Source organism: Alosa alosa, unplaced genomic scaffold, assembly GCF_017589495.1.
Source record: "Alosa alosa isolate M-15738 ecotype Scorff River unplaced genomic scaffold, AALO_Geno_1.1 AALO_1.0_unplaced_2, whole genome shotgun sequence".
In the NCBI taxonomy this organism is placed as follows: domain Eukaryota; kingdom Metazoa; phylum Chordata; class Actinopteri; order Clupeiformes; family Clupeidae; genus Alosa; species Alosa alosa.
The window spans coordinates 534,378-552,763 of NW_025962321.1; the positions used below are offsets into that span (position 1 = coordinate 534,378).

Genomic DNA, 18,386 nt, shown 5'->3' on the forward strand with positions numbered 1-18,386 from the left:
CATCTTCAATTAATATATTACAAAATATTTCTAAACAATATCTTTTTGTATAAGTATCTTCTTTAAATATTCTTTTAAAAAAATCAAATAATTCAACATGTTTTTCATTAATAATAGACTATGTATCTTCATTAAAGACTATTTCTTTTAAGGTAGAAATAGCGTCAGCACTTATTACAGTTATTTCACATATACATAATTTATATAAATGATCTAATAAATTATATTCCATGGCTTGTTTAAATATAGATTTCTATTTTAAAAATCCACGTACTATTTCACCTAATAAATGACATAAACTATCTCCTTTTTCATATAGATTTAAATATAAATTAAAATGAGTTATTGTTACCATATAAGTATCTAAATTAGAAAACATATTATAATTTTTAATTAAAAATCTAGAAAGAAAAAAGAAATTTTTCTAACATTCAAAATCAAGATGAGTTAATACTTTAAAAGTTTTTAATATCATATTATTTTTAATATATATATTAATAGTATTTTTTTTAATTCGGTACATTCTTCTTCATTTTCTTTTCCTAATATGAATTTATTATGAATTATTTCTTGTAGAGTAGAATAAAACTTATTAAATTTATCTTTTATTCTATCTAATTTATCAGTTTTTTCTTCTAAATTAAATTGTGATATTTCTATAATTCTTTTTGATAAAGTTTTCTTCTTAAATATAAATGCCATATAATTTTTATAATATATAAAATATAAAACACTAAAATTACTTATTATATATTTAAATCTTTTATAGATTTTGTTGTTTCTTCGATATCATCAGGTAAATTATTCTATAATTTTAAATCAATAACATTATCAAAGAATTTATCTATTTCATTTTTACATGTTGTTTTTTCTAATAGTAAGGATGTTAATATAAGGTCATTTTCAATAATAGGAACTTTATTTGATTCTTTTTTTTCTTCTTTATAACAAGATATTTTTTCATTAGATAAATAATCTAATTTATCTGTTATTTGTATTAATTTTTTCATAAAATCTTTTAATAAAATATTTGGTTTAACTTTTATTTTAAAAATAATTTCTTCTACATCTTCCATTAATTTATTTAATTTATTTAATAAATTTTTAATTTCTAAAATATTATTTTCATATTGTAGTATATATTTAAGTAATTCATCTCTTGCTTTAATAAAATTATTACTTTTTTTTTCTTCATTTTTAAGATATTTTTCTTCATTTTTTGATATACTTTTATAGAATGTTTCTATTTCATTATTACATTTTTTTTTAAATTTTTCATTTAATTTTTTTAATAATAATATTTTAGTATAATAATCTTTTATGTCTTTCATTTTTTTAATTAAATTTTTATCTATTATAGATACTAAATTTTTTAAATTTGTTAATAATTCTAATTCAAAATAATCTCTTAGTTCATCTATTTTAATAAAAGTTTGAAATATTTTCTATTCTATTATTTCTATTTCATTATATCCATCTAAATTTTTTTTATTTTCTTCTTTTTTAAGTAAATTATTTATTGTTTCTAATAAGCTTATTATTTTCTATATTTTAATGCAACTATATTCTAAATTTTTTCAATTAGTTTCAATTTCTGTTTTCAATAAAAGAAATTTTTGATTAATAAAATTTAGAATTTGATCTAAATTTTCTGTTAAATTAATTTCATAAAAAAATATTTCTTTATTTTTCATTAATTTTATTTTGTGATTTAATAATAAAAATTATTTAAAATATTAATAATATATATTCCAAATAAAGATGTTTAACTTAGTAAAGATATACATTAATAATAAAAATAAAGTAGAAATTATAATAATATAAAAAAAATACTAAAAATAATCATATAATAAATTAATTATTTAGTTGAAAGAGAATTTATTGATATAAAATTTGTTAAAAAATAAATAAAAATATATGGTAATAAAATATATTTTTTTTCTACATCTTTGATAAAATTTAACATACAAAATGTTGAATATAATATAAAAAATAAACAAATAATAATATTTTTTAATAGTTTATTTATTAACTTATTAATTATTAATGGAATAAAACAATATCCAGTAATACAAAAAAAATCATAACAATTTAATTTTATCATATTAGAAAATATTCAATAATAAAATAAATTATTAAAAATTAAAAATGTATAAAGTATAGATATATTTAATTCTTGATTAAATATCATTAAAAAAATAAAATAAAATATAAATCCAGCTATATCTAATTCAATTTCTTTATTTTCTAATAATAAAATTGTTTTAATCTTTTTATATACATTTATATCGATTTCTAATTCTTCAATCAATGATTTTTCAATTATTATATTTTCTTTATTCATAAAAATAACACTAATAATATATATGGGGAATTTATTAAAAGCATTAAAAAATAGAATTTAGTTCATGAATAATAAAGGGGAAGAAGAAAAATATTAGGAATATGAATATTTTGAATTTAAACATGTTGATTTTATTAAATATAGTGTAGGAATTTATCAATATTATGATTCTTTATCTGTATTAATTATTTTATTCATTATATTAACTATTTTATCTATTCCTGAAATTCTATTTTGTTTTAAAGGTTAGTTATTACCTGTTACAATTTTAAAATTAGAACAAGTTAGTTTAGGAAATATAATAGATGATACAAAAAATAAAAATATTATCTTAAATTGAGGTGATAAAATTTATAGAATAACTAAAATGAGAATTGCTTTGGGATTTCTTACTCTAAATATTATTAAAAATTTTGTTATTTATTTTTTTGTTAGATATCTAGAAGCTAAATTAAAAATTATTAAAAAAATATATCAAAAACATAAAATATAGATTAGTGAATATACTATTATGGTTACAGATTTACCTAAAGATATAACTTCTGAAGAATTAAAAGATTTTTTTGAAAAAAATTATGGTGAAGTTGTAAGAATTTATACTATGTATAATGATACAAATTTAAAAAAATTAAAATTTTATATAGAAACAAGTGAAAAAAGAATATAGAAATTGTAGATAAAACCTTAGACACAAATTATTAGAAATAAAATAAAATATTAGTCAAAAAGATTAGACTTAGTAAAAAATTCTTTATATATTTATTTAAAAAACTTTTTATTAAGACCAATTTGCTCCTTTATTTCTTTTAATGATTAGAAATGTGTTTTAGATTCTATATATGATCATAAAGTTACTACTATGGGTTATGTTAATAAAAGATGTCCTTAGATTAAATCAGGTCATACATTAAATATAAGTAAAGCAAATGAACCTTCTAATTTAATATATGGTAATTTAAAATATTCTAATAAAAAAAGATTTATGAATAGAGTTATTAGTATAATGACATCTTTTATAGTTTCTGCATTGTCTATCATATTAGTCTCTACTATATTCTCTACTTCTTCTTAGATAGTAGATAAATATATTACTTATTGCGATAATGATGATTTAAGCATAGAAATAGATGTTAATATTAAAATTTATTGTACTTGTAATAAAATGTCATTAAAAGATTTATATGAAAATAAAACTGCTTGTAGGGTGTATATAGCAGATCAAGTTAGTTACTTATGAATTGTTATATTTTATTCCCTTATTATGGGTATAACAAGAACAGTTGGTGGTGTTATTATAAAAAGATGTGTTGTATTAGAAAGAAGAATTTCTTATTCTTAGTATTAGAGTACACAAATGGTTAGAATATTCGTATTTTATTTCTTAGCATCTACTATATTTATATTAATAGTTAACGCAGACTTTAGTCATATAACAGGAATATGATGGTTAAAATGAGGTGGATTACCAGACTTAATAGGTGAATGATATAGATTAGTTGGTGTATCTATTACTTTAGGATTTATTATAGAATTATTTGTTCCTAGTTTAACTAGTTTTATAGGTGCATTTTTTTATAATAATATTTTCTTATATATCATATCATTATATTCTCAAGTAATGGGATAGACTAAATTAAATGCATATTTTCTACCTGCTAAATTTTTATTATCTTATCATTATTCTACAAGTTTAACTACTGCAGTAGCTATATTAATATTTAGTATAATTATTCCTATATTAAATTTATTAGGATTTTTTATTTTTTTCTTTAGATATCATTCATCTAAATGAGAATTTTTATATAATTCTAGAATACCTCCAAGTTATGATCTGTCTTTTACATATACATTTATATCTATATTAAAAAAGACTATTATTATAAGATATTTATTTTTAATATGAGTATATTCTGCTGAATGATTTGGACCATTATATTTTTTTGAAAGTATTAAAAAATTAGAGAAATATTCTATAGTTAAAAGAATAATAAATTTAAATGCTGTAATAATATATCCATGTTTATTTACATATTTATATTATGAATATATCTATAGATGAGTATCTAAAAAGAAATAGGAAAATTAGAATATTATATAGAAGTTAACATTAAGAGAATTATTATAGAATTAGGAAAAATATTAGTTAGAAGATTATAAATTATATCATCAATTTGGACAATAGAATTTTGCATGTGGAGATTGAAATAAACTTATAATAAGAAATAGTATAGAAAAAGAAAAGTCAGATAAAGATATTATATTAAAAATTGAATAAATTTTAAAGTTTAATTATTTTGTTTTTTAGTTTCTTAAGTAATTTTTCATACATATATTCTTCTGGTACTATAAAATTTCTTTTTAATCTTTTTATAGGAGTTCTATGAGCTTTTCTATTTTGATTATGATTACTATGATTTTTTAATTTTGCCATTTGATATTTTTATTTTATTAATAATAAAATTATTTTTTGTAATAATAAAATTGAAGAATTTTTTACATTAATATTATTATGAGTAATAAGAACAAATATTTTATTTCTAATTTTAAAATTGTTAATTAAATAAATTGGATTTTTATGATAAGTTAATAAGTATTTAATATCATTTAATAGTATAGTAATTTTTTGATTATTATTTTTATTTTTATTTATTGTATTAAAAATTAAAGGAATAATTTCTTCATTATTAGAATTATATTTTCAAAATTCATCTGTATGAAGATTATTATCTATAATACAATTATAATATAATTCTTTTTTATATAATTCTATAGGAGAATAATTATCTTTATAAGTATTTAATTTTTTAATAATTATTTTAATATTATTTTCTAAATCTATATCTGAGATATTTAAATTTTGTAAAATTATTATTAAATTTAAATTATATAAAATTAAAAGATTATAATCATTATCAAGTATAGATTTAATAAATAAAAGAGAAATTCTTATTATTTTAATTTTTTTATTATTTAAATTAATTAAATTATAAAGAAATTTTTCATTATATTTTAATTTCTTATTATTAAGATTTAGATATCATAAAGAGAAATAAATATAATAAGGATCTATTTTATTAATTGAATTCATTAATAAAGTAAAAGTATTATTTAATAATAAATTATTTAAGTGATAATTATTTCTAATTATAATATAAACAAATTGAGAAATTATTAATAAATTTTTATTATTTTCTATATTATAATTTAATCAATTAATAAGTATTTGAATATTAAAATTATTATTAATAAGAGAATAAGATAATATATTTAATATATTTTGTAATAATTTTATATCTAATATTGGATTAAATAATAAATCTATTAATTTATTTATATTATTTTGATTTAAATTTAATAAATCAATATCAGGAAATAAATTTTGTATTTCTTTATTTATTTTAAAATTTAATAAATACATTTTCTATTCTTTAGTGTTATAATTAATTAATTAACTTCTTGGTTTTTCTTTCTTATGTCTATAAAGAGCATCTAATGAGACACCAGCAACTTTAACAACTTTTAATTTTACACCAGGAATATCACCTTTAGCTCTACCTCTTTTACCGAAACCACATACTAAAACTTCATCATTTTCATCTATAAAATTAAGACAGCCATCACCTGGAACAAAAGCTATAGTTTTTTTATTATTTTTTAATAATTGAATTCTAACACATTTTCTTATAGCTGAATTAGGCTATTTAGCTTCTACACCAAATTTCTCTGTTACTATACCTTTAGCTTGAGGAGCTCCCCCAAGTAAACTTTTTTTACCAACTTTAATTTTACGATATTCATAATTACCCCATAAGGATTTTTTGTGTCTTTTTTGTAATCTTCTTGCAGCTAATAATCCTCTTGTTTTTCCTTTTTTTGTCATTTGATATTTATATTAATTAAATATGGAAATAACAATAAAATATTTTATATTAATAATATTATATATATTATCAATAATATTAGGAATATTTAATGTTTATAAGTATATATTTTATTATTATTATTGTTTAAATAAAAAAAGTTTATTTAAAAAAGTTACAAGATGTAAATGTAAAAAATGTGAAGAAAATTAGGAAATATATTATAAAAATATAAATATATTATATAAAGAATATTTAACATATAAAATTTTTATTATTTTTTTAATAATTTTATTTTTTAGTATTATCTTATAGTTACATATAAATAAAATACAGAAAGATAAAGAATGAGATAATGAAGCGCCAATAAATCCATATGAAGAATTTGGATTAGAAATTTATTCAGAAATAGATAAGAAATGATTAAAAGAAGAATATAAAAAAATAACATTTAAAATTCATCCAGATAGAAATAAGAATGCAAAGAATATAAAACAATTATAGCTTAAAATGAATAGAATATTATAGGCATATAGTATATTATCAGATGATAAGAAGAAAATGAAATGAGATAAAGGAGAATAGAAAAGTAATAAATAGATAATATAGTTAGGATTACCTATAGAATTAGATAGTAAAAGTTTTTATTTATTTATTTATATATTATTATTAATAATATCTATTTATTTTATATTTTATATAAAGAAATATGTGAATAGATATAATAAATTAGGTATATCTATGATTACACTTAATAAGAATTTGAAATATATAAAAAGTAATATTAAAAGTAAGTATTTAATGGAAGTAATATTTAATTCTAAAGAAATAAAATAGATTTTTAATAAAGATATAGAGAAAGATTATAAAATATTAAAATATAATATTAATACATAGAGTAAATAGTTTCATAAAGATTATATTAACAAAAGTTTAGTATTAATAAAAAATTATTTTAGTAATAAAATGATTAATTATAGAGAGAGAAATATTTATATTATATTATTAAAATTAATAGATACAAGTTTATTAATAATAGATTCTTATATAGAAATATTTTTAAAAAATAATGACAGTAAAGTAGTAAAAAAATTAATATTATTATATAATCGTATATTAACAGGATATAAGAAAGATGAAGAAGTTATTGAGGAATTAAAATTAATTAAAGAATATAAAGATTTTGAATAGTTATATTATAATATATAGGAAAAGAAAGTAATTTTTTAGGATGAAGAAAAAATTAAAATAATGGAGGGATTACCGTGAATAGATATAATAGTAGAGAGAGAATAGAATAATAATATAGAATTTATAAGGATTACATTTAAAAGATTAGAATTTATAAAGAAATAGAGTAGTATATTAGAGGATAAAGAAATAATTATACATGGTGATTATTTATTACCTATTAAGGAAGTATTTAGTATATTAATAATAGATAACAATGAAAATATTTTATATTATAAGAAAATTTTAATAAAAAATTTAGAATTTACAAAATAGATAAATTTTATAAGTAAAAGTAAAGAATTTAGAATTGAAATATTTTCACCTATAGTAATATATTGGAATAAAATTTATTATTTTAATTAAGTATAATAAAGTTTCTTTTCTTTTATAAGTATAATAAAGTTTCTTTTATTACTTATTTATAATAATCCGCCTTCTTTTAAGCTTGTTTTAATAATATAATCTCTTAATGAATTAAATACTAACAATATATTATTAGTATCAGTAGCACAAGTCTAATGTACATAAATATCTCTATCTATTTTATTTTTAATAGTGAAATTTTCTTGAATAAAGGTTAAAGCATCTGATTCAGATTTACCTTCATAATTAGGAAAACAATGAGTTAAAGGAATTTTATGAATTTTATCTTTGAAAATATCTATTTTATTAAAAAATAATATCATATTAAGATTTAAGAAATATTCTGATTTACATATTTGTTCAAATAATGAGAGAGATTCTTGCATTCTATTAGTATTTTCATCTTCGAATAAAGTTTGATCATATTCTGAGAGTGAGGTTACATATACTATACTTGTTACATCTGAGAAAGCATGTAATCATTTTCTTCTTTCATTTCTTTGACCACCAACATCTATAATTTTAATTTTATTATCATGAATGATTATTTCTTCTTCTATTATTCCGGTAGTTCTGGCTCTACTTCTTACTATATCAATACCACAAGGAACAAATTTTTCATTTTTATAGATTGAGTTTAATCTTAGTATATAGAAGGAGAGAGAGTCATATATATAGGAAGATTTACCTCTTAATATATAAACAAATTGAGTTGAGATATTATTTCAATAATTATTAATATGATTTATTAGGAAAGGAGTAAGATAAGTATCTTCTTCTATATTTTTAATTTCTTCCATTGAATTTTTTAAATCATCGGATACATCGAATATTTTATATGAGAAATTTAAATTAATATTATTTTTATAGGAAGATTTTAAGGAATTAATTTTTTCAGAAATTGATTTATTATTTAGTATAATATTAATATCGATACTATTTAATATTACTAGAAGATTATCTACTACTATTTTCAATTCTGGAACATCATTTATTACTACATCATCTTTATTTATATTAATATTAGTTAGATCAATATGATATTTCTATTTTTTATTATTTATTTTAAATTTATCTGTCAATATTTTCATATTATCTATTATTAGTTTTACATTTTTGGATAAATTTTTATTTATTAATTCTATGATATTATCATTTAATATTTTATGTATAAAGTTAGAGAATTCTGTATTTAATAGAGCAGTGCTTAAGATATCTAATTTTTCTTTAGTTAAAATTTCATCATTAATTTTTTTAATTTTATAGTCACCATTACTAAGTATAGCTTTTATGGTACAATCATTATTAAGTTCTGGAATAATATTAAATTTTTCTTCTATATAAGAGGAGATTATTTCTATATAAGTTACAGTAAGAAAATCTTTAACATTTTCTGTATTGGTACTGAATAAATTGAAAAAATTATCTTCTTTAAGAATATTATTAAAATTATCTATTAAGGATGGTTCTAATTCTATCTGAGAATTATTATCATCACCAGTAGAGAGAGCTATGTATTGTTCATGAAGATCTACGAGATATTGGATGGAAGAAATAAAATTTGATTTAATGGTGCTAGTATATTCTTCTAGTTGTTTTAATTCTAATTGTTTTCCATATATTTTAATGATTTGTTTAAATATTGTTGATTTACCAGATTCACCAGCACCAAGAAACAATACTTTAAGATCATTTTTTTCTTTTTTATGAATGGACTTTACATTTTTTGATATTTCCATATCTTTTTCTTTTTGTATTCTTAATTTTTCCTTTTCTTCATTAGAAATATTTTCTGATATACAATTACCCATTTGATATTTAGTGTTTAGTTAAAAAATTATGGAATAGAAGATTTATTTATTAATAAAAAATATTAAGGATCCAGAATTTGATATTAGTTTAAGTGAACTTAATGTATTTAATCATAATGACATCATTATTAATGGGAATATTATTTATATTTATATAACACCTACGGTACCACATTGTGGATATGTTCCTATAATAGGATTAAGTATTTATTGAAGAATTTTATAGAATATGGGGAAGGAATGAAAAATATTTGTATAGATAAGAAAGGATATGCATGATTAGGAGGATTAGATTAACAAGTAGTTAAGGGATAAGGAGAGAGTATTAGCAGCATTAGAAAATAATGAGATATTAGATATGATAAAAAGTAATATAGAATGGGGATATTAATTTATTATTTTTTATTATTTTATTTTAAGATTAGTTTTTATATAATATATAGAAGGTGACAGACCTGATTAAAAAATTTAAATTTTAAGATTTTTTATATTATAATAAATAATAATATTTTATTAAAGGAACATTGCAAGTTGGGCATATATTTGGATTATATTGGATGTATAAGCACAGAGTACAAAGGTAAGATATTTCTTTTATTTCTTTTATTTTTTTAATATATTTATTATTTAAACCATTTATTAGAAATTTATCTATTGGTATATTTAAATAATTATAATTATTAAAGAATAGAGTTTTATTTTCATTTATTATATTTTCATTTATTGTTTCTTTTATATATTGTAATCAGAATCCTGATTCTTTTATATCTACTATATAAAAGAATAATTTTTCGCTAATGAAAAAGGAAATATTATCTATATTAGTATCATCTTCTAGGTAAGAAATATTATTTCAATTATTTTCTTTTATTATATTAGAGTTAAGATAATATTTATTAAAGAACAAGTCTAGCTATTGATTATTTATTAATCTTATATTTAGTAATTGTGATTGTTGGGACAATTTTTGATTTGATTTATTTTGAATATCAAAAAAAATTATTTCATTTTTATCATTATTAAAGATCAAGTATGGATTATTATATCAATTTATGAGATAAGTATTTAATATTTGATTATTATCAGAAATTGATCTGAATTTTCTTATATTTAGAAAATCAATAAATTTATATGTATCTATTTGATTATTATTTATTAAGAGTGAGAAGTATATTATATCTGATAATTTTATTGATTTTATTTTTGAAATATTTTTTATTAGTAAAGTTTTTTTTATTTCTATATTATTATTAGAGATAGTGCAGATGTATAGAACATTTGTTGTGATTATAAAATATAATTGGAATAGAGTATTTTCTATGTTTATATATGGACCAAAATGTGTTAAGGTTATATTTATTGAAGTAAATGTTATATGTTCTTTAAATTTATTTTCATGAATATAATTTAATAGTATTTCTGTTATATAAATATGTTTTTTAATATATGTTTTTTTTGTTATTATATCGTATTTTAATTTATAAATTATGCAAGTATAATCAAAGAAAGTGCAAGAGATTAATTCTTGTTGTAATGTATTATGAAAATAATATATATTATTATGGGTTAAGTGAGAAATTTTAGTTGGAATGATTGATATTTTTTGATTTTTATAATTTTCTAATGGGGAAATTGATTTAGATTTAAATAATTTATGTATATATCTTTTTTTTCTTTTTATTTCTATTATTGTCATTAGATCTAATCAGTTTACATGAGTATTATTAGGTAATATTTTATTAGTATCTAATATTATTAAGAATGAACGAGTATAAATAATTAATTTATTATTTATTGTTGTTATTGTATTATATTTTGAGCCATCAAAAGGTAATTTATTAATCATAACACTAAAATTTAAATTTATGAATTTTTATAAAAACGAATATTTAAAATAGAGTTTACGAAAGATGGAGATTATTAAAGTTATTTATTTTTTATATATAATTAAGTATATATCGAGTTATAAAATGTTTATGTTGAATGAGAAAGATGAGTATGAGTATACAAAGGTTAGTAATGAATAGATATGTGATTATTATAACAATGTTAGTAAGTAGATATTTATTATAGGGATGGATGATGTGGGTATGTGAGTTTTTAATAGATCGGAATTTATATGTCAAGCTATGATAAAAATTATTATTTTTAAGAGTGATAAAAGGCCTAAAATATATAGATTTATATATTAGAAAAATGGAAATTTATATAAGAATATGAATCGTTGATAGAGTGAGATATCTTTTCATTTTTTTGATTTTTAGAAAGAAATTTCAACTCAATTATTATATATTAGAATAAATAATTATAAAATAATAACATTAAATAGTAATGAGGAGAAGAGTATTATAATACCATTATATAAATGAATTGAAAAGGGGAATGGAATAATGACAAAAAATAAAAATCCGGGAATATTATTTACATGTGAATATGAATAGAAAAATACAAAACCACATCTTGTAACAATAAAATGTTTAGAAGAGCCTAGATTATTTATGATATATTCTTATAAGATAGAATTAAATGGAGTTTATGATAATATATTTAATGATTTTGTTATAGGAAGATATAATCATAAGATAAAGTTTAGAGATATTGACAATTTATTAATTGTAGATAATTTATCATTTAATTGGGGAACAATAAAAATTTTTTATTTTAAATTATATATACATGTTAAGGGTGAAAAAAAATTATTATTTATTATAAATGTGAATGGTGAAAATGAGTATAATGTTAGGATATTTTGTGATATGAAAGAAGTAGAATCATATTCTTTATGGAATTATAATGAAAATGTTTATTTATTTTTTAATAATGATTTTAGTAAATAGAAGGAAGAGATGAAAATTGAAAATAATGAAACTTTAATATGGAAGAATGAAGAATATAAAATAGAAAAGATAAATTTTAGAAGATATGCGGAGAATAGAGCATATGTTATAAATTTAATTAATATGGAAAAAATAGAAAATTAGAATTTATTATATATAAAAGCATATGAAACAGAATATTCTAATATAAAAAATAAGGACATATTATATTCATTTTTTGGAGATGTTATAATAATTTTATAGGATAGTTGTAACAATATTAGTATAGAATTATAGGATGAAAAATATATTGGATGATTTTGTTATTATGGAGAATTACATATAAGAGTAATGAATGGAAGTAAGGAATTAAAATTAAAAACAATAATTTAGTAATTTAAAAATTATTTTACAATTTTTTTCTTTTTTCTAGTATAGAATGAGAACATTACTATAATTAAAACAATGAATAAAGCGCCTATAACAAGTATATATACACCTCATATAGGAATTAAATTATCTTCATATTCATTAAAAATATTATCATTGTCTTTAGGAATTTCAATATCTTTATCATTAAAATAATAAACTTCTAGTAATATATAATGTTTTAATACAAAATATAAAGAATTTAATAAATTTGAATCATCTATATTAATTGTATTTAAATTTATTATTGTATCTTCTAAATCTTCTTGATTTAATTCTTTATATTTTATATTTTTACTATTTTTTATTTTCGGATCTTTTATTACTAGGCTACCTGATTGTATTAATTTTAGTATTGTTAATATTATGGAGCCTATATTATTTTCTTCTAATAACAATAATTTAATTAAAAATTTATTCATGTATAATTCAGGCATATATATTTGTATTTTACCTCTTTTTTTAAATTTATTTAATCATTTTTCTAATATTATTTTATTATTTATTTCTATTTTTTGAATTAATTCTTTTTTCTTAGATTTATCTTTAAGTATTTTATTAATTATACGATCATTATATGGTAAATTATTATTCATTATTTCTATTAATAATAAGAAATTTTGTTCTATATAGATTATTTTTTTATTATTTATTTTTATATGAAAATTATAAGTATTAATATTTGAGCATTTTTTAATATATTTATTAAATTCTAATTTTGTTGGTTTATTTTTTAATAAGAAATTATTTTTAGAATAATTAATAAAATTATATTTTTTAACATAGCTATCTGAGAATGTTATTATATTATAATATAATAATTCGGCTAAGAGATATGAAATTAAATCAATATTAAAGCAATTAAAATTTAATAGAGATTCATTAATTTTATTATAATATATTTTCTAATAATTAAATCCTTTAATATAAAATATTTTATTATTATTTTCATCAATTAATTCTAAGTATTTAAATAACATTAATAAACTTTTAAAAAAATATATATTTTCATTAAATATTTTCAATATATTATCTGTCGCATCTTTATATTTATCTTTTATTGATAATTCATTATAAAAAATATTAAGAGAATCTATATTATTTTTATTTTCAAATAATAAATTTATATTATTTTTTATATTTTCAAAATTTTTAATTACTATTTCATCTATATGACCAAAATTTACATATCATCAATCTAATTTATTAACCTATCTAGTATATAGTTCTCTTCAAGAAATATTACTAGTATTATCAATAAGACTATTTATAAAATTTATAATCTAATATTCGGTATTAAAATCTAAATTTTTAATATTTAGGCAAAGTTTTAAAAAAATAAAAAATTTAATCATTTTATGTATTTTATTTGACAGTATAGAAATTTTAAAAATAATTATTAACAATTATATAAGAAAAAATAATGAGCGGAATATTATTACAATATATTTTTTTAAAAAATAAATATGATAATTAATTATTATGAATCTATATTTTTTTTATTTTTTAAATAAATTAATAATAATAATATTATTAAGCCAAATATGCTTAATGAAATTTCTAAAATTTCAAGATTATAAATTTTTTCCATATTATCATTAGATGTTTTTTCCATAAATATTTTTCTTATTAGAAATGTGTATAAAATTTTAGAAATTCTACTTATTGACATAAACATTCCTATAGCAGTACCTAATACATTTGTTTTAAATAATTTATAATAGCAAGGATAAAATATAGATCTTGCGATAGTGAATTGTATTTCTCTTAATAATAAATAAATTCAAAATAATCACATATTTTTATTATGAAATAATTTATATTCATTAGCTAATAACAAGGTTATATTTAAAATAATAGCTAAAAAATAAGAAATTATAAAGTAAGAATATTCTAGATCAAATAAAGATATAATATAACCATATAGGATATTTAAACATTGTAAATATCCTAATATTTCTCTTATATAAGCTGTTTTATTTTCATTATTTATATTTAATAATCTAGAGAATAATTTTCTAGATCTTATGGTATGATAATTTGCCATTATTTCTAATATAATATATTGTAAGACAAATAAAAATTTATAAAAATTAAAAGTTTTTATTACTATAATAATATTATTTAAAATACTAAAAAATGATTTTTTTATTTCATTTTTCTTTTTTTTATTTATATTAATTACTATTATATAATTTATTATAGTGAATATAAATCCTAATAATTGTATTATTAAGAAAAAAATAAGAATTTTTTTATAATCAGAAACATCAGCAATTATGAATATATCTTTAAAAATAAAAGTTATTATTAAACTTACAGTATTTCCTACTATTTTCGGCAATATAATTAATAAATTTGACTATCAAATTATTTTTACTTTTTTTCCATATTTTAAATAATAAATTTCTGTCATAAATTTATTTATTGACAATAAAAGTATATTAAATAAAAATCCATAGAAATAGGCTACGATTAATAATATTTTTTTATTTCTTTTTATTGAAGAAATTATATATAAAGTAGTAGTAATAGTATAAAAAATGGATAAAACAATAAATAATATCGGAGGAGTAAATTTATCTATTATTAAACCAAAGAAAGGGGCTAGAAATATTGTTATTATTTCACTTGCTTCAAATAAATGAATAAATTCTGATTTTTTCATATTATAAATAATTAAGGTAGTTTTTTCTAAAATGATAAATGGTCTTACATGAATATTTAAACATATTAAAATTAAAAGTATAATAATAAAAATTTTTATTATATGTATTTTCTATTCTTTAATATCCATTATTTTAAATTAATTAAAATTTATAATAATTTATAATAATTTTTCGTGTTTAATTTATAATAATTTTTTAAATATTTATTTATTATAAATAATATCATTTATAATTTAAATAAATAAAAAAATTATTTATTTATTTGCTTTTTTATGTGATATTAGATAAATAATAGTACATAAAATAATAGCACATAAAATAACGCCTGCTATGAATAAATAAATAATTGTTTTTTTTTTTATTAGTATTATTGTTTTTATTATTAGGAAGTAAGTCTAAAACAAAAACATTATTTCATAGAAGATGTTCAATTGTATCTAATAATACTTCTAAAATATCTTCATCATTTATCTATAAATTATTTGTTTCTATTATTAATTGTTGAAATAGAGGAATATCAGAAGTTTTAATAATATATTTTATATTTTTTGGATTTTTTTCTTTTGCATTTCAAATCTTAAGATCTCCTTCCTATAATAATTTTAATATAATTAATATAATAATACCGCCGTTAGTTCCTTCTAATTTTTGTATATCTTCATTTAAATTTTTATATTTATGTTTAAATTATCTTTAAAACTATTTTTATTTTTAAATAAATTTACATATTTTTTAAATAAATCTTTATTATTAATTATTTCTTTATATTTTTTTCTCTTTTTTTCTATATCTTTGTAATTATTTTCTTTAAATTTTAAACTTTTATTATATAATTCATTATCATTTATACTTTTTATTAATGGAATAAATTTATCGAAAATATCATTCTAATCTATTTCTCCTATTTTTGTATTTATTTTAGAATTTCTTAAATAATATTTTATCATATTATAATATTTTATATCTATTGTTAAATATTGGGTATTTGTTATATCGGAAATATCTTTATAATAATTATCGCTAAAATCTAAAAACTCATAATAAAATAATTGGAAAAATAAACTTATAAATGATTCTATATCATTACAATAAATATCTAACATTTTTTTATCTACAACTTTTCAATCTATTTTTTTATAATCAAATATTATATCATCATCAGGTTCGGTAGAAAAAATATTATTATTAAATTTATCTTTTGTATTAGAAAAATATAAATAATAAAATATTTTAGATATACTTTGATAAAAATATTTTTTTATTTCGGGATCAAAATTTTTAAAGATTTCTATCTAATCTGTTTTAATATTAAAAAATAAAACTAAACTATTTATATATTCGGGAGAAGTTTGATCAAATGGAAATTTAATATTTTCATTAATTTCAAATTGTATAATTAATTTTTCTAAAATAACAAGTAATTTTACATAATAATTATTAGTTAATATAAATGATTTTTTTCATTCATTTTTAGTTGTAGATTTTAATAATAAAGATAAACTATCAATAATTATTTTTACATTTTTTCTATTATCTGTATTTAAAATATTATTTAAAATTATAGTAAATATTAATAAAAAATAAATATATATATATTTCATTTATTTTATATATTTATTTATTATATAAAAATATTTATATTTATGTAAAATTAATTATTTTTTATTATATAAAAAAATTAATAGTATTATTAGATATATCGCAATTTATATTAATTTTATAAATATTAAATAAAATTAATAATTTAATATATTTTTAATAATTTTAGTTCTTATTTATTATTTATATATATTTTAAAAAATCTTGAAAATTAATTATTTTATTGTATAATTTAATTATAACTTTTATCTTTTTTATTTGATTCTAACTATGAATTTTTGGAATTATATAAGTTTTTTTCTTCTAAGTCAGATTTATTTAATGATTCTACTAGTTTGTCTATTTCTTCTGCTGAAATTTCATCTGAACTTTTATCTAATGGTGTAAATAAATCTATGCTAGCAATAATATTATATCCATCATCATCATCTGATTTGGATGTATTATTAAATGATCCTGTTAAATCTTCGGCTTCTTCTATTAAAATTTTTTCCTAATTTTTATTTGATTTTGAATCTAAATCTAAACTTTTGGGAGTATCTAATTTTTCTTCTTCTAATGTAGATTTATTAAATAATTCTGTTAAATTTTCTGCTTCTTCTATTAAAACTTCTCTATTTATTATGGATTCTATTAATTCTTTCTCTTCTTTTTTTAATAATTTATCTGCTGATTTTATTAATATTACTATGTTAATGATAATAATTAAATATATTAAATTAATTTTTTTATTATAATACATATTATTTTTATTTTAAAATATAAAAACAAGTAATAAATTTTATAATTTTAAAATATTTTTTCTAGTATTTCATTTATATAAGTAACTGAATAATTATTATAAGAATAGATTTTTATTAGATTTCCTATTGAGTTAAGTAAAAATTTTGTAGTAATTACCATAAGATTAAGTAAATTCGACTTATATATATCTAACGAATTAAATAAAAAATCATCAATATATCAATATCTATTAATATAATCTTCAACTGTTTGAATAATAAGAATTTTTATTTTAATAAAAAAATTAGATATATAATGTAATATATTATAACTTTTTTGAATATTTTCTAATATACTTTTTTTATATTTTGTATTTTCCAATGTATTAACTAAAAATATTTTTACAAACTATGTATTATTTATTGTTAAATTAATAAATTCATTTTCAAGTATATCTATTAATAAATTAAAACTTTTATTTATAATATTATCTATTTCTCTAAAATTATAATATTCCTAGAAGAATTTTCTTAATGTAT

At 16.6% G+C, this 18,386-nt stretch overlaps 1 protein-coding gene across 1 annotated transcript; it reads right to left on the minus strand.

Annotated features, from left to right (window-relative positions):
* Positions 1-7,856: 7,856 nt before the first annotated feature.
* LOC125290184 (guanine nucleotide-binding protein G(o) subunit alpha-like) lies at positions 7,857-9,539 on the minus strand. Its single transcript, XM_048237116.1, is given in 2 exon segments — positions 7,857-8,488; positions 9,299-9,539. Coding segments are annotated over 2 exon segments (873 nt in total).
* Between the last annotated feature and the right edge of the window lie 8,847 nt (positions 9,540-18,386).